Genomic DNA, 27,546 nt, shown 5'->3' on the forward strand with positions numbered 1-27,546 from the left:
GGAGACAGAGGGGACTGGAGTGGTGGCTGAGCTGGTCTCTGGGTGGTTGGCAAGATTCACCCGAGAGGCAGGTGCCTCTTGCCAGGCCCCAGCCCTGTCCCTGGTGCTTCAATCAGGACAGGCTGACCCCAGGTGGCTCGCTCTACCTGGCCAGGTGTGGCTGGGGGAGGAGGATGGGGATCGCTGCCGTGGGAAGCTGGGTGGGCCCTACACAATGCGTGAGCTGGGCAGTCACCCGGCTCAGGCTCCCATCCCAAGCCTATCACCTCTGGTTTGGGAATTTGGGGCAGTGGCCCAGCAATGAGCCTCAGTGTCCTCACCTGCAAAATGGGGGGAATCACATCTGTGTCTGGGTTCTGGTAATGAGTCAACGATATGGAGAACAACCAGCAGTTAGCGCAGTGCTAACTGTGAACGCCAAATGTTGAATAAATAAAGGTCAGTATCAGCATCCTTATCACCTGTCCTTGAGCGTCACGGGCCTGGCTCAACACAGTCTACCCACTCGGAGCCCTCACCTTTCCCACCTCACCTCCCGCCCTGCCCTCGTGCACCATGCATCTTTACAGGATGAGTCTTGTTTTACCATCCACTGAGACCTCTCCGGGCCTTCTCCTCATCCTGCAGGGCCTCCCTGCCTGAGCCTGTCCTCCAGGGTGACAGCCACCCACAGCCCCAACTCCACGTGCTCCCAGCATGCAGGGGCAGTGCCAACCCCATTGGTCCTGGGATCCCCACGGCACGAGTAAGCTGGGAAAGCTGAACCAGGAGTCCCTCAAGTGGGAGGAGACCTGTGCCATCCCTGAGGCGGGCTTGGATGATTGCACTGGAGAGGACACTCTCCTTGCCTACTGAGACCACCCGCGACTCAGACCAATCACCCCCCAACAGGAAATCCCAAACGTCCTCCCCAGTTCCTTCAGCCCCTAAGAATCCCAAGGCGCTGGGTGCCAGATTTGCTCATGAGAGCCACGTGATCCTCATTCACAGTAAAGGGCATCAGTGCTATCCCACCAGTCAGAACCAAAGACCACTCTGGGATAACTGGGTGGGAATCCCAAACACGGGCCCACTGGACTCCAAGGTAGCCAGATCTAACGGCCTCAGGGTCTCCAGAGACCTCCCAGCCTCGAGAGGGCGCTCCCTCCTGGGAACCGAGTAAAGGAGGGGCCTCCAGCAGGTTCTCTGGGCTCTGCTCCCTTCCAGCCTGAGCTGCACACCAGGCCAGCTCTGGGATGACAGCGATCAAGAGAGACGACGTCTGCAAACATGCCATGAACCCGTAAGGCACCTCCACACACAGCAGCTTCCACCATTAACAAGGGGAAGGGATGCTGAAAAACCATCCATCCGACCGTGCGACCGACGCCAGTGCAATCCATCCAAATTAAATACACTCTGATTGTTGGCACAGACATGGAATCACGCATTCAGGAATACTTTTAAGCCTCTTGCTTTATATTTACATGTGGCTTCCCTCCACACAGGCAGAGAGGGAAAAGAAGGGATTAAAACAACGTCTTGTGCTGCTCTAGTTAGGTTTTTCAGGGCAAGACATTTTAAGAAGTAGGGTCAAAAGGCAGGGTGAAAACAAAGCGGCCCAGTCAGAGGGGCCACCAGAGAGCAGAAGGCAAGTGGGGCCCAGAAGACCCGGGCCGCAGTACCAGCTGTGTCATGAGCCCCACCGTGCCCATGGGCAAGTCACTTCCTGCTCTGGCTTCTAGTTTCCCTGTCTTCCAAATAGACACACTCTTGTGCTCTCCTGAGGCTGTGACAGAACATGGAATGGACGGGGAAGGGCTCTGGACATAGGCACTGAGCAGGCAGCCCTGAGCAGCCAACATCAAGACACCCTTAAGTCAAGGAGAGCGTACATAAGAAATGACAGAAGTCCATGAAATATGTTCATTGGAGGTACATCCAGTCTTTACGGAGAAGTGGGGCACAGAGCCATGGTCAGGAGCACAGAGGCGTGGTGGCAGATGGCTCTGCTCCTGTGTGACCTGGGCAAGTCACCTTCCTACTGTTATGAGTCGATGATCATAAAAGGGCCTGAGTACCGGATGTGGCCCAAAGTAAACACTCAATAAACAGCTACGATGACTGTTGCTGCCATTATGACATGGGGGTGGGGTCAGGGAAGGATGGTTCAGATGCAGACAGAGGCCTTCTTGCAGAGATCCAGCCATGCCCGCTCTGGAAGCATCTCCAGCCCAACAGGCTGTCAGTCAATGCAGCAGAGCCAGGCCATGAGCCCCAGCTGTCCTCACAGTGCCCCCTACACACCCTGCTCCCAAAGAGCCCCACAGACCTTGACACTTGAGTCCCTCCTGGCCCTGGAATCCCCTGGCTCACCACTAACCTGTCATTTCTCAAGGAAAGCTTGATCTACGTCTTTCCCAGAATGGGAAAGGCCCTATGGCCAACACCTAAATGCCGGGGGTGGGAGGAGGCTCTTCACCAGAGTTCTCTCTGCTTCCTAGCCCAGCATCCACTGCCCAGAGAGAGACATGGAAACCACAGCCTCTGGAAAACTCTTCGCGGGTCAGACTTCATGAATGTTCTACCCACTCCATTTCCCCCTCTTCTGACCCTTCACATCAGTCCTTCCCTAGAGGCGGGGATAAGAGAAACCTACAAAGACAATGAAAACAAACACATCCATTTTGCTGCCTCTCGGCAGCTGGGGGAAAGGATCCCTTCAAAATCGGGATGGAGAGTTGGGCTGCGTTTTCATCATTTCCACAACAGACAACTAGTTAAAGCATGGATTGCCGGACACTGGACAGGTTCTCACCCGCAGGCCTCATTCATACAGACTGTTCTTCACCCCAAGAACACCAGTGATGAAGACACTGATAGTCTTCTCCTTGAGGGGTGGGAGGCCCAGGGAAAAGAAAAGGCGGGGGGACAATAACAAGACCTCCATCAGGCCCCTGCCACCGGACCCCCTCCTGTAAATTCAACACAACAGTAACATGCAAGGGAAAAAGAAATGCCAACCTGAGAATTCACCCGGAGCTGTGATGAGGGAGTTGGTGGCCTCTGTTTCAGTGTAAGACAATGTGGAATCAGATAGATCTGCAGGAGGGAAGAGAAAGAGAACTTAGTTGGCTGTCGGGGTTTCCTCTCTTATTTCTCAAGCATGCATGCGAGTGTGTGTGTGTGCACGCACGCATGCGCGTGCACATGTGGGCATGCGGATGCTTGCAAAGGGCAGCCTGTGCCTCACAACTTTCTGCTGCCACTCCCTGTCCCACGATCGCACGAGACCAGGCCGGCCAACCCTGGAACTCTTCTGGAAAATGCTGACTGCTGCAGCTCTGGCACCTGAAAAAGTTTCAATTGCTCTGACCACAGAAATAACCCAAGTTCAGGGGACCAAGCAAGTAGTAACTTGGAGCCTCCCTGGGTAAGGTTAAATTAAGCCCCTAAACAATTCATAGCTGCTGTACTTAATTACAACCATTAAAATTCTTGAAGCTGTTCCTTCTTGCTTCCTTCCTTCCTTCCTTCCTTCCTTCCTCCTGCTGGAGCTGGGGAAACTCTGTTTTAACAAGTTACCAGCCATCCTCACTCTGTCCCGCTTACACCCCTCTAATTAAGGGCTCAAGCATTTGCTCCCAGACTAACTGTTTTCTCTCTCCCTTCCCCCACTCTCTCACATCCAAACCTGCTCCCAAAGGAACTTTCAACGTCTGGACTGGTTTTTCCTTTTTTCAAGGCATTCATTTGTTGTTTAAGTAGTTTTAAGTACTTCATACAGCGTACACTCTTTGTTTCCTCTATCTGCAGTGCAACTTAGAAGGGAGATGGGAAATTCTTTTGCACAAGTTTTCTCCTGAACACTGAGCTGCTAAGTGGGACAAGCCGGTGCCTTTCAGGACAGGCTGACTTGGGAAGTTTTCCCTGGGCCTGTGCCTCTGCCACCAGCAACGGGGTGTTGTCCCTGTTAAGGGACAGGTCTGTCCAGGAGTCAGAAGACATGTTCTTCCTGGAAGGCCTGTAGCATCTTTCATCTTCCCACCCAGCTCAGTGTGGCGCAGCTGGTCCCACTGGCTCAGGAGAGCCACTCCAAGCTGGGGAAACCCTGAGACAAAAACCGTTAGCCTAGGCCCTTGCGAGCTAGAATTCCATTCGATCCTGTAGGAATTTTTTTCCTTTTACCACATGGCTTGGGGAGCGGGAAGATGAAACATTAACCAATTTGGCCTTTCTCTATTTTTTTTTTCCTTTTTCTTTTCCCACTTGCCAGATGCTGACTGGGTGTTCTGGGTTTTATTTTGTTTTTTGGTTTCATGTGATCACAGCAGCTTAGAAGTGAACTGACTTTTTGTTTATGAAAAACTAACAATGCAAGGAAAAGAAAATAATACAAAAAATAACTCAGACTATTTACCAGGGCCTGAGAAAGTTATCTCCTGGTCAAACAGGTTTGGAGGAAAATAGGGACAGATGGAAAATCTCTTTTAAAAAAAGACAATAACCTCAATGCCTAAGTAGGAACCTCGTAAAAGAATTTTGCTTTTCATACCTAATCTTCCCAAAGTGTTCAAGCCCCAAGTCTTGTTGCCACTTCTTGTCTGAAGCAGTAACATCCCAGGCTGAACCCTGTTTCTTCATGAAGTGCTGTGGAGCCGACACAGCCAGCTTCATGAACTTTCCAGGGGTTGGGTGATGGGTGTTTTCCATCCCTTGCAGCTACAAGTCCCTGCCATGCACTCTCCAACCCCTCGCATCTGGGGCTTCTAGCGAGGCCCTCCAAGGCCGTTGTAGGAAAAGAACACTCCCCGCCTCGGTCACTGCTCAAGTCCCAGGGAGGAACCCCATTTGGAAGTTGGAGCCCAGGATTCGAGTTCCACCCTCCACTCTTAGTAAAATCAGGGGTCACCAGCTTTGCCTGCCAGGGGCCCAAAGAGAGTATTCAGCTTTGTGAAACTCTCCACTGAAACCCTCCACCTCTGCTGTGGTCCTGTGGCAGCGGCCACAGACAGCACAGCCGGCTTCCAGCAGAACACCGTCAGGGATGCTGAAATGTGAATTTCACATGGCTTTCACACGCCACAAGAGTCTTCTGCTTTGGGTGGGTTTGTTTGGGTTTTTTTTGTATTTTTTTTTAACCATTTTAAAAAGCAAAAACCATTCTCGGCTCATGAGCCACGAACAAAAACAAACGGTGGGCTGTCGTCTTCTGACTCCTGAGCACCAGCAAACGTCACTTCCTCTTTCTCCATCTCAGTGGTCCCATTTGTAAAATAACAGGGACACTTGTTCATCTTCAAATGGTCACTCTGCCTCGCTGGACAGGGTCCTGATTTTTTGTGGCTTTATCACCAGATGACCCACGATTCCTCAGGGCAATGATCCTCGACACTCAAGCTCAGGCGCTACATTTACTAAGAACATTTGAGGGTTTTGGTTTTTCTTTTCCCCCATCTTTTGAATTAGGGATCTTCTAAGCAACGAGTACAATTATGTTAACTCAGAAAATGCTGAGACAGGCCTGGGAAGGCAGGGTGGGGTACCGCTGAGCTAAACAGGGGCTACTGTGGGTTTCTGCCTCAGCCCCACTGCTTATCAGCTGGGCAGCCTTCAAGTGACAGGGTACCCCCAGACAACCTTTCCAGTTCCTCAGAGAACTAAACCAAGCTCCTCCATCCACGAGATGACCATACTTCAGGAAAAGCAATGAGGAAGTTGCCACCATTAAGGCACTGACTCATACCCCATCCTGGGACAGCCTCTGTCGTCCTAGACGGAGGAGGACCAACTCCCAGAGGGAACCAGTGGGCACTGCTGTCTCCGCAGTGGGGGGCCTGGAAGGAAAACTGGACTGGATGCCTGCAAGTTTATGACACTCAGGAGTGACCTCCCAGATGGTGCTGACACACACTACCGGGAAGAGGCCTTTACCAAAAACAAAACAAAACCCACTTTTTGTGGTCACTGGTGGAATGTGTTAGCATCACTGCCACGCCATCTGACTTTTAAAGCTCAGGTCTCATGGGAGCTGTTTGGGTCACCAAGTCACTCTCCTGGTGCTATTAAGGCCATACTCACTCACCCCAACACAGGGATTCTCCACTGGAGGAACCAGGAGGGCCAGAAAACAAGCCATCTCTACTTTTAAAACCGTATGCATCTACCCCAGCATATGGGCTAAGCATTCAGCCCCAAGGCTTTACAGAAAACACATCCTACCTCTGAATGGGACCTGCCAACAGTGACATTACCACTGAGGGGTACCCTCCATGCTTGAGTGTACCAAGACACTTGCTTTCTAAACTTTTCAACTGTTCTTTCTGCCCAGGTGAATTTCTTGGCTTAATAAAGGTGGGGGTGGGGGTGGGGAATGACACATACAGCTCCTTTCGACAGTGACTTCATGCTCAGCCTATCTGTCATGGTGCTAATTAATACACATCAAAGGAGAACCACCTAAGGCTGGGAGGGAAGGAGAGGAAAAGAGACAGAAACCCTAACCCACCTCCAATGAGAGGCTGAAGTCAAAACCCATTCATCTCCCACAGGCTCATGTTTAAAGGTCACAGAGAGGTTAATGATGAGCGAGGAATTTCTAGATGTAAATAGCCCACTGCAGAGGCTGGGTCGGCTCTGGCCCAACTGGGAGTGTGTTTGTAAAACTTCACCCACCCCATTTCAAAGGCAACCAGGCTGGGGATCCCTTCCTCCCCTTGCTCTTCAGCACTGAGGCGGGGCCCTGGGGGAGCCTGGGATGGACACACCTCCCCAAGGGTCAGAAGGAGGACACACTTACCCAGTGGCTTGTACTCGTCGCGAGGAGACAGCCGAGAGTAGGGGGGTGGCGGTGATTCTGGAAGACAGGAGTCAGTGTGTCACTGCCGGGATGAGAAAGTTCACACAGAGGGGCTCTACATGTTTTTGATGATTGATTTCCTCAAATAATAAACCCAGCTCCCAGGAAATCAGCACCTCTGCTGCCCAAATCCCCTGGACCAGCATAGGGAAAGCCACAGTCTTAGGCCACAAACCTGGGCGCAATCCCCGCTCTATCTCCTTCGGCTGTGTGACAGCTGGCAAGCTACCTTACCTCTCTGAGCCTGTTTCCTCAGCTCTAAAATGGGGAAAATAATCAGAGAGACTCCCTAGGTTTGTCAGGAAGACAAAAGCAAATAAAGTACGTAAAATGCTCAAGACGATTCTTGGAACTGCAGAAAAATATCGAGACAAACAGCAGCTATTATTATTATAATGAGAGAAACACGGGTACAGGCAAAGTCAGAGCTAAGATGCTCAGTTACATTTGAATTTTGGATATACATGGGATACACTTTGAGTATAAGTATGCCCCTTGCAATATCTGGGACATACTTATGCTAAAATATTACATGTTGTTTACCTGAAATTCAAATTTAACTGGGCATTCTGTGCTTTGCTTTGCTAAGTGTGGTAACTCTAACAAAACTGAGTGAGGGCAGAGGCCCACAGAGACACAGAAGCTCACTTACAAACAAGCTACACTAGAGCAAAGGCCCTTCAGGGCGAGACGGGCATGACTGGTTAGGACCGAAAAAGCCAAACCCAGCTCCCCAGACGGGAGACCATACCCCAGTCACCACTGGTTCTCGGCCTCAGTCTCCCCCTCCGTAAAGAGAAGGGGCAGGACGCCACCTCCGTGGCTGCCCACCTCAGACCCTGTGTGATTCCTCATTGTCTATGGCATTTTCCTTTGGGTTTCCTTTCATTTGCCTAAAATACTTGTCCTTAAAAACATATACTTTGTCTTCAGAAGAATTCCTTAGCCTCTTGCTTTCTGGGAAGTAACAATTTGCTAAACTAAGTAACAATTTGCATGCATGAAATGACCCTTCATTTTCTGTAAATGAAACTAAACACCATCAAATCGCAAACTAAAACAAACTCTCAGTGGTAGTAAAGCGGTAATAACTATTATTAGGCAGGTATCAGGAATGACACAAGGGGTAATAAGTGTTTTTCGCAATTATAATAAGGCACAATTAGTTGTAGGAGCAGGCAGCTTCACCTCTTCCCCAACCCAGCTTTTCCAGCTAGAAATGACTTCAACAAAGTCTAGAAACAGGGAATCTTTTGTGGACTGGATTGGGGAGAAGGAAACTGAATCATGGATTAGCCACTGGGAGCGAAGCAAACATTTGCTGAATGCCTACCCTGTGTCTCTCTCTGCGCTGGGGCCTTTCCATTTCATTCACTGTATTTCATTCCTTTGGACCTTAGGTACAGAGTGGTTAATCATGCTCAATGGGTGCCTACTTTCATTTCATCCTTTCTCAAAAATAAATAAGACAACCATTATCATCCCCATTTCACAGATGAGAAAACTGACTTTTCCAGTGCCTCCCCAGCCAATCATGGTGGAGCTGGGATCAGAGCCCAGGGCTGCCTCTACTCTACACCCCAATGAGACAGGCCATCAAGAAGCACCCTGTTGGGACTTCCTTGGCAGTCCAGTGGTTAAGACTTCACCTTCCAATGCAGAGGGGCGTAGGGTCAATTCTTGGTTGGGTAGCTAAGATCCCACATGCCTCGTGGCCAAAAAACCAAAACATAAGAGAGAAACAATAGTGTAACAAATTCATAAAAGATTTAAAATGGTCCACATTAAAAAAAAAAAAAAAGGAGCATTCAGTCTTCCACTCCTTCATCCCAGCTGGGTCTGGTACATCCCATGCACAGAAAGCATTCAGTATAATGTGGACAAAGACAACAGTGATACGGTTAATGGTAAAGCTGGAGGGAGAAAGAGGACATACAGGGCCAAAAGGGTCACCCAAGAGAGACCTCACACAAGACTCAAGGAGGGGAACTGCTTCCTTCAGTAGGAGCCCCTTTATCCACCAACCTTGGAAGAGCTAAAGACCAGACTCAAGTGAGGACTAGACTCTCAGAACAAGAGGCAAAACACAGGAAGGGCTAGAGACCCACAGGGAAAGAGAATTGAAGCCAGTGCTCCATTGTACAGAGGAGAAGGCTGAGGCCTGAATAGAAGTGACTCCCTCAGAGTCTGGCAGGGGGCTGGTGCAGAGGCAGAACCAGAGGCCAGGCTTCCTGACCCCCAGCCTCACGCTCTTCCCACTACCCCCCACCAGCTTATCAGAAGGCCTCCGACTCCTGCGTCAGGGTTCCTCTTGCAAACATCTGATTGGCTGAGGCCCAGGCTACACGTGGGCAGGAAGTCTGGACATCTGCCCCCAGATCTGTCCCCAAAAGTGAAATCTGGCAGCGATGGGCTGTGTTGGCTAGAGTCAAGCAACTGTAATCAACTCCAGCATCTCTTCCAGTGGCTGTAACCTGGGACCTGGAAAGGGGAAGAGGGGCTCAAGAAGATCCCCCTCACGGAAGCCACTTAGGCCTTGAGTTACGATACTCACCACCCACAGACACACCTGAGCTGGGGGCATCTAACACATGAGTGAGGCAAAATGCAACTCCACAGACCTGGGAATTGCAAAGCTTTTAGGAGGGACTTTACCAGCACCCCCATCCTCCTCCATTCTAGCAAAACCATCTGCACAGAGACTGGAAGCACATCACTAACTTCCATCCTGCCAAGTCGCTTCAGTCGTGTCTGACTCTGTGCGACCCCACAGACGGCAGCCCACCAGGCTCCTTCGTCCATGGGATTTTCCAGGCAAGAGTACTGGAGTGGGGTGCCATTGCCTTCTCCAATGCATTAAAGTGAAAAGCGAAAGTGAAGTCGCTCAGTCATGCCCGACTCTTAGCGACCCCATGGACTGCAGCCCACCAGGCTCCTCCGTCCATGGGATTTTCCAGGCAAGAGTACTGGAGTGGGTTGCCATTGCCTTCTCCAAACTTCCATCCTAGGCAAGTAAAAAAGAGACTCCACCCCCAAGACACCGGAATTTAGAATATCAGAGGTTCCCCCCAACTCAACTTCTTTTAACTGATGGGGCAAGTTGGGTAGAGGCAGGTAAAGGGCCCATCCAAAGCCACACAGGAAGGCCGAGGTTATTCTACTTCAACTAAGCAAAGGGGGAGGCCAGTTCAGGACTAATACCAAGTTACATTAAAAAAAAAAAAAAAAGTTATCATTCACATACCCTAAGATCCACTCTTTTAAAATATACAATCCAGTGGTTCTTAGTACATTCAGATTTGTGAGACCAACACCACCACCTAATTACAGAACATTTTCATCACCCCAAAAGGAACCCTGCCCCATTCGCAGTCATTCATTCCTCCCAATCCCTAAACGTCAGGCAACCAAAAATCTACTTTTTATTTTCATGGGTTTGCCTATTCTGGATATTTCACACCAAAGGCTTCCTATAACATGAGGACTTTTGTATCTGGCTTCCTTCATTTAACATACTGGTTTCCAGGCTCAGCCATGCTGTCCTCTCATACTTCATTCTTATTTATGGCTGAATACTATTCCACTGGATGGCTATACCACAATTTGTTTATCCATCTATGAGCTAATGGACATTCGGTTGTTTCCACTTTTTGGTTCTTACAGAATAAATGCTGCTATACACAAACCTCTCACTGGCACCTCCAACACATCAACCCTCCCCGCATGGATCTGGGAAGAGGGAGCCCCAGGTCAAGAACTCAGGTGGGACAGAAGGTCTGAAGAGAAAGTGTAAGGTGCCTCCAGGCCCTCTGTCAGCACTCCCCTCTTAGAAGCTACCTTAGTACTTAGAAATCTTGTGCTGATTTCCGAATAATAACTTTTGTGCTCTAAACTTCAAGGGGAGCGCTCTTAGGGCTCTACAGGCCCCTTGGAAAGAAACGATCATGGGTAGGAGGAAGAGAGGGAGGGAGGAAGTTGGGGAGGGGAGAGAGAGAAAGAGATCAGAAACTCCAGCCTCTGCAGACAGCCAGCCTCAGACATTAACTTCAGGAATCGCCTCCAACTTCCTTCAGAAGTGAGAGCAGTCAGCCAGGGGCCGAGGGTATCAGAAGGCTAACACTCAGCCCAGTTCAGGTCAGCTCAGCTCAGCCCAGACAAGCCTCTGGTTAGCCCCCAGGGGGTACTGAGCCTTTGGGATCTAGACCCTAACTGCAAAGCCAGAAGAGTTCACAGCCTCTCCCACTGCCTGGTAAGGTTTCAACTGGAGACATTACCTTCCACCCCATCTGTGCAGCCTAGCATCTTCTTAGGAAAGGTTCACGTGCCTTCCTGGGCCTCCCAGTTTTCACCCTCCAGAGGAGTGGCCTCCCGGGTGCCTGTCCCCTCCACCCCCAGAACCTGAGGGATCAACCCCAAGCCCTGGGGTGGGAGAAGCCGAAAAGAAGCTCTTGGCGCTTTAAGGCCGGCGGAGCCTAATTGCCCAGATTCCCCCGGCAGCCAGATAAACAGCGCAGCCGGCTGGCGCCAGCAAGAGGCAAACTGCACATTATCACCCCTTCCTCACCTCCAAGGAGGAGCTCCGAGGAGCAGGGCGGGCAGGCCGAGGGGCCGCCAGAGGGGCGGGGCGGGGGCTTGGAAGCCCAACTTGAAATTGATCTCATTTCAAAGGGATAATGCCGGGCCAAATAAAAGGAAAACTTTCTAGCCCATTCTAATTCCTATAGTCCTGGCCTGGGAACCCTGTGTTTTCCTAGGCGGCCTCCTCCAGTCGTTCAGAAGTTCTCTCCCTAGCTCTGTCTCTTTCCCTGGCGCAATTTGGATAATAGTAATTTACTGAATATAATTACAGAAAAAAAAAAGTGGTGAAGCAAAGAGCAGGAGATTTATTCCAAAGTTAATGGATACTTTCGGGAGAAAGGAGCTCTATAAACACAGGTTAGAACTGTGATTAAAGTATTTCTCCACATTTCCGTCCACATAGGCACCAAGCTCAGCGAACTGGCTTTTCCTGGGACAGAAAGATACACCAGAAGGAGGGAAAGCCAGGGCTTGAGTCCCACGGGAGCAGGAAGCCCAGGGCAGAGCTAGGTATGGGGGACCCCACTTTCTGAGACAAGCATGAGGGAGAGGGCAGGCCTGTGTAACCTGGAATCCACCCATCGGACTTTAAAGATGCTGTTCGCCCCCTTGCTTTACAGATGAGAAAGAGGCCTAAAGAAAACTGGCCCCAATGCCCCAAAGCAAGCAGAAGGATGGAGCAGCGCTTGCTCTGAGCAGCAGGGAGTCACACTGCCCAGAGTGGGGCCGCCTGTCACTAGGGATCCCTCCTAGGGGGCACTGGGGTGCAAGTGGGTGTCCCTCAGTTGGCCTGCTGAGTATTCCAGCCTACTCTCTGTGTGTCTGCTGGCCCCGGTGCCCCAGCCCTCTCCCCCAGGGGCCTGGAATGAGCAGTCTCCTTATCAGGACGCGCACTGCTGAGCTCCAGCTATGCACCCGCCCAGCTCAGGGAGTCAGGCTGGCGGCCAGGAGGCGGAGGTGGGGTGGGCAGCAAAGAGCACCGCACGCCCCCCCACCTCCCGCCCGCCAGACCCCCAGTTCTCAGTCCTGGTGGCTTAAGCCATCAGGCAGAGGATGAAGCAAAAGGGTCAATCTGGTGCCTATAGGACACTCGTCCCAGACCACCAGTCCTCCCAAATCCCCCTGGCGTGGCTTGAATGGGGGGGTGGGGTGGGCCGGCTGCAGCGCTGAGCTAGTGAAGAAGCTGAACAGGCACAGCCCCTGCAACAGCGCCTCCTTCTGGGACAAGGAGAGGAGTCAAGTGCCAATGCTGAGTCTGGAACTTGATGTCGAGAATTTTCTAGAGCCAATCCCACTGACCCATAGGGAGACAGAGAGGGGAGATTACTCCCCCTCCAAGGTCAAGTTGTCATACTGGCAGGACAGAGCCTAGGACCAGGTCTGTGGGTCAGAACCAGTCCACTGCAGTTTGCCCTTTAACTTAACACTGCTCAAGTTCACCAAATTCAAACCAAGACTTATCCAAAAAGTATGGGCAGGGTGGGTCCTGCCTGTTTCCAATCTCTTCATCCCGTCTCTTCCCACCCACGCACCTGAACTTGCCTGGCATCTTGACTCTCAGCAGGGCCCCTCCTCCTCCCCTGCAACACTCATGTCCCTTTACCAGCCAGCCTGCAAGGCTGCTACAGGTGCTCCTGTCACATGCACACCCCAGACGCCCGGCCTGGCCCTACTTCCCGCATCTCTGTCCCATCTCTCCTCTGACCCCTACCCAAAGATTCTGTTTCTTGAGGGCATGGATGCTACTCATATTTCCACTCTCCCCACTACATCACCCAGCGTGGTCCCTGGCACAGGGTAAGTGCTCAACAAATATCCCCTAGCAGACTGATGTGGTGAGAAAGAAAATGGCCAGCGGGGCCTTCTGAAAGAGCAGAGGGAACCCCACAAATTCTCTCCCACTGAAAAAAAAGGGACCAGGAACAGAGCAACCACAGTTAGGTCCTACTCCTCAGAGGCAGGGAGGAGTCAGAGAAGAAAAGTGGGAAAATCCACTTCCAGGGGAAGCTGTCAGAGAGGAACAAGGAACACAAAAGGCCCGCAGTGGGCCACAGATAAGGGACTGACCAAGCCCCTGAGAATCTGGCCTGGAATGACCATATGAGGAGCAGGTAGTCAGATCAACGCTGCCTCTCCCCAGCCCCCTTCAGTGCTCTCTCTTCAGGAACCACCGCTGAAGCACCGTCCTTCCCCTCCAAGCCACCACCCCAGACATAAACAAGACACCTGGGACACATCCATGCTTCTAGCCCCGCCCTTCCCTTCCACACTGGGAGTCAGAAGACCTGTGTGATCTGACCCTCTTAAACGCCCCCAGGCTGGGTGTTGTCTCTCCCAAGAAGGGCCAGACTGGAAGAACTCAGGGCCTGCCCAGACCCAACACCCCTGCAGAACACCCCTCTTCCCCCCCCTTACCCCGAACCCCCCGCCATGCCACCTAAGATGCATACACCCAGACGATGCTACAGGCTAAAACGTGTGATCCCTGTAGTGCAAGGGGGTGAGGATGCAGAAGTCTCCATCTGTCCTCACCTCTGCTCCAGCATACAGAGCCTGCTCAGGTAAGCAGGACTGGGTAGATCACGTGTACAGAAAATCCCAGGAACAGAACAAAGAAGGGGAGCGGTTCTCAAAGGTACTAAAATAGCCTGCTTCCTTCCCTAGCTACACACCTCCAGGACTCTTTTGATTCTCTAGAAAAGCTGGACACAGAATAGAGAATGATGATGACAGAAGGCCATGCATTTGACACCCAAGGGATTCTGGAAACAATCAGAACAAGACGGTGGTCTTCACTCTGAGAAAGGCTACCCTGCCAAAGCTTTGCTCCAAAGTATAGACAGGAACAAGTGGGACATTTACGAAAACCTTCGACTCCAGCCATGAGCTGTCTACACCAGAATTTACAACTTGCATCTACTTGGATCCGACAAAGTATAACACAGGTATAGGCATATGCACACAAATGCCTCAGGCCACGGCTCGGACTAGAGGTTAATGCACTGGGGGGTGGGGGGTGTCTTTGGCCTCTCCTAGACCTGCCCTTCTCCCCTACTGTCTACAAAGTTGGGGTCTGCCTTAAAGCCCTGAAGCCGCACAGAGCAAAGTGCAATGAGCACCTTTCTGAGTTTGTTTAGTCGCCAAGTCGTGTCCGACTCTTCGCGACCCCATGGACGGCAGGGCGCCAGTCTGAGTTTGCTGAAGCCTTAGATGAAGCTGCCGTTTGATGTGTGCGCCCACATACCCACTACCCGGTTTTGCTGCCAGGATGAGGCGCCTCCACTGGGAACTCCCACGCTCCGGGGCACCCGGGGGAACACCCGCAGCTTCGCCCTCCCTCCCGAGAGTCAAGGGGAGAGAGAAAGCCACGGAAGGTGGCTGGACGGGAACCGCGAGGACCCGCAGGGCGCGGCGTGCTTACCTGGCCCGCAGAGCCGGCTGAAATGGTAGGGGTTGCAGCACACGGTGGGGCCGTCGGCGGCGGCGGCGAAGCTGTGGCAGCCGCACAGGGGCTTGAGCTCCACGGCGTGCTGCAGGTCGGGCCAGCGGAAAAGGCGTCCGAGCAGCAGCTGCGGCGGCGCGGGCTGGCCGCCCAGGCGGAGGTCGGCGCGCGGCACCAGCACGCAGCCGCCCGGCACGCCGCCGCGGGACTCCACCGCCTCCAGCAGCGTGTCCAGCGAGCGCTCCTTGAGCCGCTTCAGCAGCGAGTACGTGACCGTCTTGAGTTCCTGCTCCAGCAGCAGCAGCCGCGAGCGGGCTTCGCGACTCCGCCCGCCGCCCTCCGGCTCCTGGGCCGCCCCGACCAGGGGTTCGCCGGCTTCTCGGGGAGCTCCGGCGGCGTCCCGCTCCGAGAAGAGACAGCAGGTCACCGTCTCGCAGTCACTTTCGGGCAGCCAGCCCTGGCCTCCCGGCTCCCCCACGTCCAGCGAGGAGCCCCCAGAGCCGGCCCCCGGCTCGGACATGGGCCTCGGGGGGCCCCCTGAGCGCCGGCGTCTCCCAGCGCCTTGGGCGCCTCGCTGTCCCACCGCGTCCCGGGGCCGCCGCAGGGCTACCGGGCGGACTTCGGGGCGGCCACAGCCTCCGCCTTCTCGTGCCCGCGCGGCCGGCTCAGCTCGGCTGCCCACGCTCCCATCCTCGTCGCCACCGCCGCCGCCGCTGCCGCCGCCTTCCTCCCGGTCGGGGACCACACGACTTCGCCAAAGTCGCCGCACCAGCCCCGAGCGTTTGGACCTGAACATACGATATCCTTTGGCGCCGGGGGAGGGGGGGGGGAGGCGGTCTCCGGTTACCGGGGGTCCGTTTCCTCAGCGAGGCGCCGGCTGCGCGGGCCGCAGCCCAACATGAAGCTCTGCCGCAGGGCGCCGTGCAAACCGCGCACAGCCTGTCGTCGAAGGGGCACCGCAAGGCTGCAACATGAGGGAGCTCGCCGGGGCTGGACGGCGGGGAACGCGCGCACGCCGATCCGCAGTCCGCGCCCGGCCCGCGGCTACATGGACCCCGGCGGCCGGGAAGCTCAGCAACTCCAGCGCCGGCACTTTAGAGGGACTGCAGGCGGCGCGCCGCCAGAAAGACCCCGCATGGGCCGGCGAGCCTTCAAAAGTTGCGCGGCTGGTCCATGAGCACAAAGCACTCGAGCTGAACTCCCCGAATGTGTCTGGAAAGCCCTGCCTTTAAAACCCAAGCGCTTCACTACATGGGTTTTTCCTGCAGGATCCGAAAGGCAGGCTTGTTGATGATACCCTCGGCTTCCTTCTTACTCCCTGCAAAAAGAAAAGGGGGAAAAAAAGGAAAGGAAGAAAAAGAACCCCAAACAAAACCAAAATCCCTGGAATTGCATGCACGAAAGGCCAGCTCTGTCTCAGGTCCCAGGCGCTAGATGCACTTGGAGCGAATTTCTCCTGAACGCGGTGTCAACACATGAGTGGAAACTGTAAAAATCCCAAAGAGCTGCTGGGAATCCTTAATTAAAATGCAATCCACCGAGGCAGAGGTCATAGCCCGCCCCACGCCGCATTCGGACGCCCAGGACGCTGCGGCTGCAGAGGTCGCCCCCCTCCCCCTCCACAAAAAGTGCCTCCCGGTGGCCCCGCGGTCCCGGCGAGGTCTGGCGAGGCAGCGCCCGGCGGCTCTTTCTCTCGGCTCGACTCCCTCGCTCGCTCCCCCACTCGGCTCTCTCTCTCTCTTTTTTGTTCTCCTCAAACGCACACTGAGGGCCCCCGGAGGAGCGCCGCGGAGTCATTGGCTGCCTCCCATCATATGCCAGTCTAGACACTTTGGCGGCTCCGCGGCGCTGATTGTTGCGCAAACAAGGTTTCAAGTTTCTTAACTCTTAAAGGAGAACACGTCCCATTGCAGGGCCCGAGGCTCCAAGGGGCCGGCTCCCGGGGCGGGCCGAGCCCCGGCCCCCGCCCCACGCTTGCCCCAGCACCACCCCCCTCCCCCGCCCAGGGCCTGACAGCGCCCACGGCCGGCTCTCTGGCTCGCGTGCGCCGCGGGCACAGATGCGAGCGCGTGCGCGCGCACACACTCACACACACGGTTACACAAACCACGGGCAGGCTGGCTGCGCGAGAGTTTGGTGGACCCACTGAGACTCGGACGCAAACGGGGCGCTTTGCCTCTCCTTGGCTTGTGCACAAACTTCAAACACACGTTGCACTTTAGAATTGGTACAAACCCCTATCCCAGGGAAGGCTAATAAAAATGGGTGTGCGTGTGTGCTTTCCTGGCTTACGTTTTTTGGCAGTAGGGGGCGGCTGATTTGTTGGGGTGGCGGGATCTAACGTGATAGCACGGTTTCCACACCCCTGCTCAAAGTCGGGGGTAGTCTGCTGGGCCAGTCGGGTGGCGTGGGATACCTCACGCAGAGGGACTCTAGGCTTGCTCGAGGTGAGGAGTTACGGAGGGTGGGGTGGCGGCGGGGAACGTCTTCTCTCGGGCTCCTTTCGGTCGCCAAGTCTTTCCCTCAGAGCTAGGCGGGCCGCCAGCCGTCCGGGCCCCCTCGAGGCTGGGTGACTTCTCCACCCGCTGTCCTTCTCCAGTTTATTCTCTGCACCACAAAGAGGGGTGTGGGTAGGGCTCGTGATTTCCCCAGCGACGTTTCACCATGGAAATGGGAGTGGGTTGGGGGCCAGATCCCTTCTGATCCCGGGCAAGCTGGTGGGGGCGCGGTGGCAGCAGCGGACCGCCTGGCGCGGGAAGGGTTAAGGCCGCTCTTGCCCCTGGAGCCGGCGCGGCGGGGTACCTCCTCGGGCGCGCTCTCTCGTCCGAGGGTGGCAAAAGTTCAAGCTTGTAAAGTCGGGATTGGCCCCGCGCGGAGGGAAAAAAGGCCTGGTCCCCCCTCCCTCTCCGGGCGCGGCGCCGATTGGCCCGGCCACGGGGCGGGCACCGCCCTCTCCCGGGCGCGCGGCGGCACCGCCCCCGGCGTGGCGCCCCGCCCCTTTCCGGGCAAGAGCCCGGCCCCGCACTGAATGAAATAAATTCCGCTACTCTCATTGGCCCGAGGCTGGGCGCCATTCCCCCGCGGGGGCGAAGGGGGCGCCGGCGCGCGGTTCTCGTGTGGGTTCCCACGTGTGGGGCTGGCCGTGTGAGGCAGCCGCAGTGCGAGTCCCCGGGGCCGCCCCGACTTAAGTGTGCGCTGGGGGTAGGGCAGTGTTTGCTGGATGGGCTCACCCTTTGCTGAGCTTTACCTGGACCAGGTACTGTTCAGTCTGCGCCCTCTGGGAGAGGCGGTTACTCTGGCGAATGAGGGTCGGGCTTAGAAGCTTCCTCACCCGCATCCCGTTCTGCGTTAGCCGAGACAGAATAGCGGTCTTGGCCTCATTTTCTCGTTTGAAAAACGGAGATGATGATGCCTGTCCTGCGTTTTCATGGGACCATGAAGCCCCTATGAGATAAGTGCATGGAAAGTGTACAAATCACAAGCAGACAGGGTGAATTTTCACAAGTGAACAAAACACCAGTGTAAGCAATACGGAGAGGACAACGGACCTTGAGGCCTCTTTTCAGTCACTTCTGTCCCCTGGGGAAATTAGTGCGTCTTAAAATAGGAGGAGAAATTTAATGTAAAGTGTTTTATCAGGGTATCCGCTGGTTTGGCTGTGGATTATAATAATAGCTTGCACTTACTGTGGGCAAGGCCATGTTTCATTACAGAGATTTTAGTCATTCTCACAACAGCCCTGATAGATACTATTACCTCCATTTCACAGGTAAGTAAACTGAGGAAGAGGAATTAATCATTGACATGAAGATAGTCTTCAAAGTGCTAAAATAATGCTAACACCACAGAGACATCAGCCGGTATGTGCGCTCACCCTGACAGCAAGGAAGTGATGTGGGTCTGTGTTGCCAGAGCATATCCTTGAGAACAGTGCTTTTCAAACCGGTCCATTGGACCTGCTGAATCAAAGCATTGTGGGGTAAGGCCCCAGACTCCATTTAACAACAATTTGGGGGTAGGCATAGTTATTAACCATTAACTTATAGTTAAGGACACCGAGGCACAAAGACCTAGTAACTTGTACAAGCTCGTATTTAGTGGCAAAGGCTGGATTTCAACCCAGCTAGTTTGGGGGAAGGGGTGTATGTGATGGGAATCTAAAGGGGAAGGACAGCAAGCAGACAGATTACCCCTCAGGGCTTCCACAAATGCTCAACACCTACCCCTGGAGTCAAACCATGTCTCCTTCCCCCTCCATTCCCCAGTTCCTCCCTGAGGTACCAGGACATTCCTTTCTGAAGGGTTCCTGGGGGAGCACCCTGAGGGATGTCAGGTCTGTGTCTGGGGCCTCAGACCAAGGAAAGACTGAAACAGAAACCTCCCTGGGGAGGGCTGCCTTCTTTCCTGAGCAGTAATTTGGACAGTTTGCCTTCTGCTCACCCAGAGATGAGGCATTGGGGGTGGGGTGCCTTTAGGTGCCAGCTAGATGGCACCTGAAGAGCACAGAAACCAGAGTGTGGTAGGCCTGAGTTCAGGACTGATCCTGCTTAACCTCCCTCGGCTCTATAAGCCTTGGGGTGGGAATAGGAATCGTGCCACAGATGGTAACCAAAGTTCAATGACATGAGGTCCCAGAGGCATCCCTCATTCCAGGAAGACCGCGTCTCAATAGCAATAATATCAGGAAAGAAAGGATGGTGACAGTCAGCCCCCTTGTCCTTGGATTTCCAGGGCCCATCCAGCCTGGCCTGCGGCTGCCTATGTTGTGACCACTAGAGGGTGCGTGTGGCAGTGCCCAGAGGGCAGAGCCTCAGAGCTTCAGCCTTAGGTGGTGGTTGTTCAGTTGCTAAGTTGTATCCAACTCTGCAACCCCGTGGGCTGTTGCAGCACACCAGGCTCCTCTGTCCTCCACTTGTCTCCAGAATTTGCTCAAATTCATGTCCATTGAGTTGGTGAAGCTATCTATCTATCTCATCCTCTGTCACCCCCTTCTCCTTTTGCCTTCAAGCTTTCCCAGCATCAGGGTCTTTTTCAATGAGCCGACTCTTCCCGTCAGGTGGCCAAAGTACTGGAGCTTCAGCATCAGTCCTCCCAATGAATCTTCAGAGTTGATTTCCTTTAGGATTGACTGGTTTGATCTTGCTTTCTCAAGAGTCTTCTCCAGCAGCCTAAGGACACCTTTGTAAACCACCCCTCTGGAGAACAAGCTCAAATTTCCTGGGGGTATGGGAAGGGAGAAATGTAGGGTCCTAGCTGCTGCTACCCAGGTTTCCACAGTCAGGTTACTCACAAAGTAACTCACGAAGAAGTAACTCTGACCCCTCAGATTCAAATCTGCTCCTTCCCTGTTGTTCTAATATTCCCCCAAAGTACCCTGTGTTTTCTCACAGTTAATAAACCCATACGACCTGATCACAATTCTCCTCTGTCTCTGGAATGTAAGTGTCATGTGGTTAGAGATGGGGAAACTGTCAGGCACAGGCCACCCACAGCCCCACTGAGCGAGTCAGAAACAGGCCATTTGATGCCCCTCTGTACCATCGGGCTTCCCTGGTGGCTCAGATGGTAAAGCATCTGCCTGCAATTCGAGAGACCCGGGTTCGATTGCTAGGTCGGAAAGATCCCCTGGAGAAGGAAATGGCAACCCACTCCAGTACTTTTGCTTGGAAAATTCCATGGATGGAGGAACCTGGTAGGCTGCAGTCCATGGGGTCACAAAGAGTCGGACACAACTGAATGACTTCACTCTCACTCTCACTCTATCTGCACCATCAGAGAAGCTAATTCACACAAGACTTACCCCATTTCTTCTCCCCAGTCTTTAGCATAACACCTGTCACATAATGGGCATTTTATATCTGCGACATGCTTTGTTTAAAACCCCTTGCTTCAAAAAAAAATAAAAATTAAAAATAAATAAATAAATAAAACCCCTTGCTTCACCAAGCTCCATGCTCATGATCATCTGGACCAAACACTTATTTGCACTATCTCATCAAATCCCCCCAGATTTTGTTCCTGTTCTTACAAAATCACTTTTAAAGCAAACAGAGAGGTTATGTAATTTGTCTTTGGTCACACAACCAAGAAGTGACAGAGATGGAACTTGAACCCAGGGCCGCTTGAGTTGAGTGTTCTCCTTCTTAGTATCTGGCCCTAAAAAAGGAAACACGGTCTTTTGTCTTTGGGATGTTTCCATGCCTCTGCATGCTAAGTCGCTTCTGTGTTTTTGACTCTTTGCGACCCTATAGACCATAGCCCACCACGCTCCTCTGTCCAAGGGAGTTTCCAGGCAAGAATACTGGAGTGGGTTGCCATGCTTCCTCCAGGGGATCTTCCCAACCCAGGGATCAAACCTGCAACTTTTATCCCTCGTGCGTTGGCAAGCGGGTTCTTTACCACTAGCGCCACCTGGGAAGCCTGGATGTTTCCACATTAGCTAGGAATTCACAAGGCATGAAAGAGCAGAAAGAACACAAGGCAGAACTTGGTGGTGGGAAGAGCCAGGCTCTAGGGGCTACTGCTTATGAACAGAGGCATCACAGACAGAGTCTGGCTGCCTCTTGCTATGGTGAGATGGACTGGCAGGGAGACTGAGTCATCCCAGCCCACTTCACAGAAAACTAATGGATAAATCAAGGCTTCTCTTATTAATTCTCAGGAAAACAACTATAGGCCCAACAACAACTGGCTAAGTGGTATCATCTGCCCCTTTAGAAGGTTAAATCTCGTTGGTCAATGTGGTCCCAAGTGGGAGAGCATGGGTACCCTTTGGGGATGGATAACCCTTCTGAGACTGATGAATGCTGCAGACCCTTTCTGTCTTGAAGAATGCACACAGGCATGTATTCACCCACATGACACATACTCATCTAGTTCCTATTGGGTGCCAGGCCATGTTCCCAGTGCTGGGGATACTTCAGTAAGCAAAACACAAAAATTCCTGAACTCAAGGAGTCCAGTGGGAGGACAGACTGACCATAAACAAAATAATCGTATCCAGCATCTTGGAAGATAAATGTGCCAATGTTAAAAATAAGAAGAGACAAATGCCAGGAGAAAGTGGATGTGGTTCAGAGAAAGTGGTCAGGGGATACTTCTCTGGGAAGATAGCATTTGAGCAAGGTCTTGATGGTGACACTGTCTGACACTATCTGACACTATCTGGGAGATGAATGTTGCTCAGAAAACAGCAAATGCAAAGGCCCTGAGGTGGGAGTGTGCCTTGCATATCCCAGGACCATCAAAGAGGTCATGAGATGAGACAAGTACTGTGGGAGGTGGGGGGGCATGCAGATTATAGGGTACCCGGGCCATTGGTGGGTCTTGGGCTTGTCCTGTGAGCTGGGAGCCCCTGGAGGTTCTGAGAGGAGGGCCACGGTCTGCCTTCTGTTTGACTGGCTCCCCCTAGTTGCCACACGGAGAATAGATGGCAGGGCAGAGATTGTGGCCTGGTGGGAGACGGTTGCAGTGGCCCAGGAGAGGCCATGCTGGCATGGGGAGGAAAGGTCAGATCCTGGACATATCTGAAGATAGAACCAGTGTGACTTGCTGTTACACAGACTTGAGAGTGTGAGAGAACGTCTGAACAGTGTAGACACCTTACTGACGCTTATTTACTTAATTTAAAAAATCAGTTCACCACTTTTATTTAGCCTTGTCACAAGCAGTAATAGCCATGGCGTCACAAATGTGCTAGTTAAATTTATGACTTTAAGATAGATACATAAAGGGACTTCCCTGGTGGTTCAGTGGCTGAGATGCTACGCTCCCAATGCAGAGGGCCTGGGTTTGATCCCTGGTCAGGGAACTAGTCCCACATCCCACAGCTGAGAGCCACGCCACAGCTAAAAACTGGGTCAGCCAAATTTAAATTAAAAAATATATATATATATATATATGTATATATAATGATAGGGGCTTCCCTGGTGGCTCAGTAGTAAAGAATCTACCTGCCAATGCAAGAGACAGGTTCGATTCCTGGTCCGGGAAGATTCCACATGCCACAGAGCAGCTACGTCCATGGACTACAGCCACTCAGCCTGTGCTCCAGAGCCTGGAGGCGCAACTACGGAGCCCATGTGCCAAGCTACTGAAGCCCATGTGTCCTAGAGCCTGTGGTTCACAATAAGAGAAGCCACTGCAAGTCTGTGCACCACAACTAGAGAAAAGCATGCACGGCCACGAAGAGCACAGCCAAAAGTAAATAAATTTTAATAATAATAATAATGAAACAAATATATAAAATCAGGAATCCCTAGAGTCCAGTGGTAAGGGCTCCATGCTCTCATTGCCGAGGGCCCAGGTTCATTCCCTGGTTGGGGAACTAAGATCTCACAAGCTGCACAGTGTGACCAAACAAATTTTAAAAATAAAGCATTTCTTACAAAATAAATACATATATACATAATACATTAAAAAATAGGCGGTTTATCTGTGTATCACCTGAATTATCCTAATAACCATCTGAATACATGCATTCTTGGGAACGCAGGTTTAACGAATTCCTAATTTCACCTACTTTTAGGCTTTTTTGTTTGCTCACATCTTACTTTCTCTCAGAAGGACTTTTCCTGGTCCTGTCTACAATTATGGAACCTATTATTACCACAGCCTCTATGAATCAAATGCCGACTTTACCATTACCACTCCAGGCAGCCTATGCTTGGGTAGCACGGGGTAATGGTTCTTAACCATCATTTTGTTGAACCAAACAGACCTGGGTTCAAACCCTGTTCAGTTACCTCTCAGTTGTGTGACCATAGGCAACCTCCTTAACTTCCTAAAACAAACCCCAATTGGGTGCTATTATTACTCCCAGATTAGAGACTATACATGGGGAGCCTGACACTTAACTGGTAATAATAATATTGGGAGGTTGTTTTGAAGATTCAAAGGCTTAGTCCAATGTCTGGCACCTAATAGGTGCTCAGCACATGGGAGATGTTGTCTTCCCAGGCAACACAGTGGTAAAGAATCGCCTGCCAGTGCAGAAGGCGCAAGAGATGCAGGTTCGATCCCTGGGTGGGAAGTATCCCGTGGAGAAGAAAACAGCAACCCACTCCAGTATTCTTGCCTGGAAAATCCCATGGACAGAGCCTGGCGGGCTGCAGTCCATGGGGTCGCAAACAGTCAGATGTAACCTGGCGACTGAGCACGCACCTTAGCTAAATAAGCAAGGAGTTAGTTGTTTTATTTAACCTCTGGGAGACTCAATTTCCTCATCGATAAAATGGGCCTGCTTGACTGTGGCAGGAATAAAGTCTTGGCACCCTGTGGAACTCAGCAGCTCCTGGGAACCTAGAGAAACTGCCCTTCCCAATGCTGCTGGTCACACCCCTTGCGCTGCCCATAACCCTCCACTATCTAAATAGTCTAAACAGCTCAGAACAGGACAGGGAGGGGAGCCAGAGGAGATTCTAGAACCAGAAAAAGAGTGATTTGTCCAAGATCACAGGGCCACTTGGAAGGAGTCAGAGGTTGACCTGAGGTTTTCTAGCTCCGAGGGCTCTTTGCCCCTTATTCCAGTGCCTAAGGCTTCTCACCCTAACTGTGCAGTGGATACAGAACAGGAGATAAAAGGGCAGCCTTGGGGTCAGACTGCCTGGTTTTAATCTTGGCTCTGGCGCTTACAGGGTGGCCTCGGTCACTTTACCTATCCTCTCCAAGTTTCAGTTTCCTCATCGGTAATATGGATTTAATAATACTAGTACCTACCCTGTAGGATCACTGTATTGACTGATATATATGCAAAGCATTTACAGCTGCTACTGCTATTTTGCTCCTTGTGAGTGTCATGTGAAAGTGAAGTCGCTCAGTCGTGTCCGACTCTTTACGGCCCGTGGACTGTAGCCTACCAAGCGCCTCCGTCCACGGGATTCTCCAGGCAACAGTACTGGAGTGGGTTGCCATTTCCTTCTCCAGGGGATCTTCCCGACCCAGGGATCGAACCCAGGTCTCCCACATTGCAGGCAGACGCTTTAACCTCTGCGCCACCAGGGAAGCCCTTTGCCCTGCACATTATCAGGCTTCAGAAATACCAGGTGAATGAAGGAACAGAGGCGTGAATAAGTGAAGTCTTCATCAGCAACAGTCTCCTCGTTGTTAAGAGGGCCAGCGGTAGTTACACAGAGACCTGGGTGAGGACTGCAGCTTCGCTGCAGTGAAACTGGATTGCCTTCATCCATCCGTCTCAAACTAGGAGAATCCCTCGAAGTCAAAGGATTTTTCTGAAGGGCTAATTTGACTCAAAAAGGTTGGAGAAATTTACTTTTATATTATATTTGCAATGTATCCCATTTTACTATTAAAGCTAACCTAGATGTATCAGGGAATAGTTTGCAAAATGGAGGGGCTTTTTTTTTTCTTTGAACAGAGATGAGAGATTCCTAAAGAATGTCACAATCACTGTGAGCAGCACCGGACTGTGACCCCAGACCTGACCCCCGGCCTGAGCCCAGGCCTCCTGGTGGAGGAAGCTCACGCCCCTTAGCCTTCAGCCAAATCCAGGAGCCCTCGTCTCAGAGACAACGCCCGGGAACAGGGCTTGTTTGAGTTCTTGACTGTAATTCAGGGACGTGTTTCTATAGGGCGCTTGCTATGGGTCAAAGGCCTTTCGGGCAAGGAGCCTGCCCCTCAGGGCCTGGGAGATTACTGGGTAGTCCTTGTTATTCAGTCATTCCTCCACACCACAGCCAGGAAAAGGTCTCAAGCACTTCTCTCTCATCGTGAGGCTCCCAGACTGAGAACCATTCAAGCCCCATGACCCGGAAGGGCAGAATCACTTCCCAGCCCAATTAGGTGTAGGTCCCCTCTCAGCTCCCCTCCCATCACGTGGACCCTGAACAAGAGAAGGCCTGTGCCCCAGAACACCCTAAAGGCCCCCTGTTTCCTGTCAACTGACACCCAGCCTTTGCACAAGCTGGTTCACCTGCCTGCAATGCTCTTCCTTCTTTTCCGCCAGTTTTTTCCTCTCTCTCCCGAGAGACAGGCCTGTGGCTGCCACCCTTTCGCTCTCCTGGCATCTGTACAGACCTCCTTCCCAGGAACACAAGTGATTGTCCCAATCTGAGAGGCCCCCAAGAGCAAAGCGTGAATGCTCTTCCCCTCTGTACCCCTAGCACAGCACCCAGGAGGTGCTCCCAAAATTGGGGAGAAGGAATTTAATGTAGATAAATATGGCCACTTTCACCTCCCCATGGAAGTTGTCCCAACTTCCCCTCCCTCGCAGGATTCCTTGGTGGCTCAGTGGTAAAGCATCTGCCTGCCAGTGCAGGAGACACAGGTTTGATCCTTGGGTTGGGTCGATCCCCTGAAGAAGGAAATGGCAACCCACTCCAGTATTCTTGCCTGGAAAATCCCCATGGACAGAGGAACCTGGCGGGCTACAGTCCATGGGGTTGCAATGAGTTGAGAATGACTTAGCAACTAAACAACAACCCCTCCCTCACAGTGCCTGCACCTGTTGATGCTGTGATTCCATTTTATATGCAGACATACACATGTGCTTGCACATACTGAAATAATGTATATATACAGTTATTTAATGCACAATTGGAAGAGTGGGAGTTATGCTCCATAAGGTGACTTTATAACGAAGAGATTGGAAACAAGGTTATCAATAAAGGATCTAGTTAAATCAATTACTGTATATCATCCAGCTATTGGAAAAGAATGAGGCAGCCCTCAGTATGAAAAGATCAAGATATTAAGTAACTGAAAACAAACAACTCAATGAAAAAATGGTCAGAAGACCTAAATATACATTTCACTGAAGAAATCATCCAGATGGCCAACCAGCACAGGAAAAAATGCTCAACACTGTTAAGTTATTAGAGAAATGCAAATCAAAACCACAAAGTCTGTATCAAAAAACCAGTATCAATCAAATGGTTTTCATCAAAAAGTCTATGAATAATAAATGTTGGAGAGAGTGTGGAGAAAAGGAAGTCTGTCCTACACTGTTGGTGGGAATGTAAATGGGTATAGACACTACAGAGAACAGTATGGAGGTTCCTTAAAAAACTAAACGTAGAACTGCTGTATAATCCAGCAATCCCATTCCTGGGCATATATTTGGAAAAGATGAAAACTCTAATATGAAAAAATTCATGCACCCCAGTGTTCTTAGCAGTACTATTTACAATAGCCAAGACATGGAAGCAATCCAACTAGAGAGTAGCCTCTGCTTGCCGTAGAGAAGAGCCCCCGCAGCAACAAAGACCCAAATAAATAACATTAAAAAAAATAAGAAGAGATAGAAGAACTGACCACAGTGGGAGAGGGCATCCTGTCTGGCTTCCTGTCTGCATATCGTCTCTTCTCAGCTAGACCGGGACACACTTGTCGCTTTTGTTTACTTCCCAGAGCTTGGTGTACAGAGGGTGTGTAATAAACATTTCTTGCCTCAGTCCTCACTAGCACTCACTGTGCTCTGGGAAGGGCTGGGGGACACAATGGTCAGCAACTTCCAGGACCCAGGACTCTGCACAGGGCTGCATTGTGACTTCCACGGTCCCTAGACACTTTGTCTTCATGGGTACCTTCTTCCATAAAAAAAAAAATTATTTATTTTACAAGTGTTTTGGCATATGTAATTGACATTACATTTGACAAATGTAATCCAGGCTGGATTCATCACTGTATGTTTATCATTATTATTTCTTTTCTTCTGATTTCAAACACAATG

At 51.8% G+C, this 27,546-nt stretch overlaps 1 protein-coding gene across 1 annotated transcript in view; it reads right to left on the minus strand.

The window, feature by feature from the left end:
* SMAD6 (SMAD family member 6) overlaps positions 1 to 16,644 on the minus strand; it is a 77,413-nt gene extending 60,769 nt beyond the window's left edge. Inside the window, exons 1-3 of the mRNA XM_068964866.1 lie at positions 14,838 to 16,644; positions 6,779 to 6,835; positions 3,004 to 3,081 (exon numbers count right to left, since the gene is read on the minus strand). Of these exons, the coding sequence (XP_068820967.1) occupies positions 3,004 to 3,081; positions 6,779 to 6,835; positions 14,838 to 15,654 (952 nt within the window). The 5' untranslated portion in view covers positions 15,655 to 16,644. The remainder of the gene's footprint in view (positions 1 to 3,003; positions 3,082 to 6,778; positions 6,836 to 14,837) is intronic.
* Between the last annotated feature and the right edge of the window lie 10,902 nt (positions 16,645 to 27,546).

This window comes from Capricornis sumatraensis, chromosome 2, assembly GCF_032405125.1.
Source record: "Capricornis sumatraensis isolate serow.1 chromosome 2, serow.2, whole genome shotgun sequence".
In the NCBI taxonomy this organism is placed as follows: Eukaryota; Metazoa; Chordata; class Mammalia; order Artiodactyla; family Bovidae; genus Capricornis; species Capricornis sumatraensis.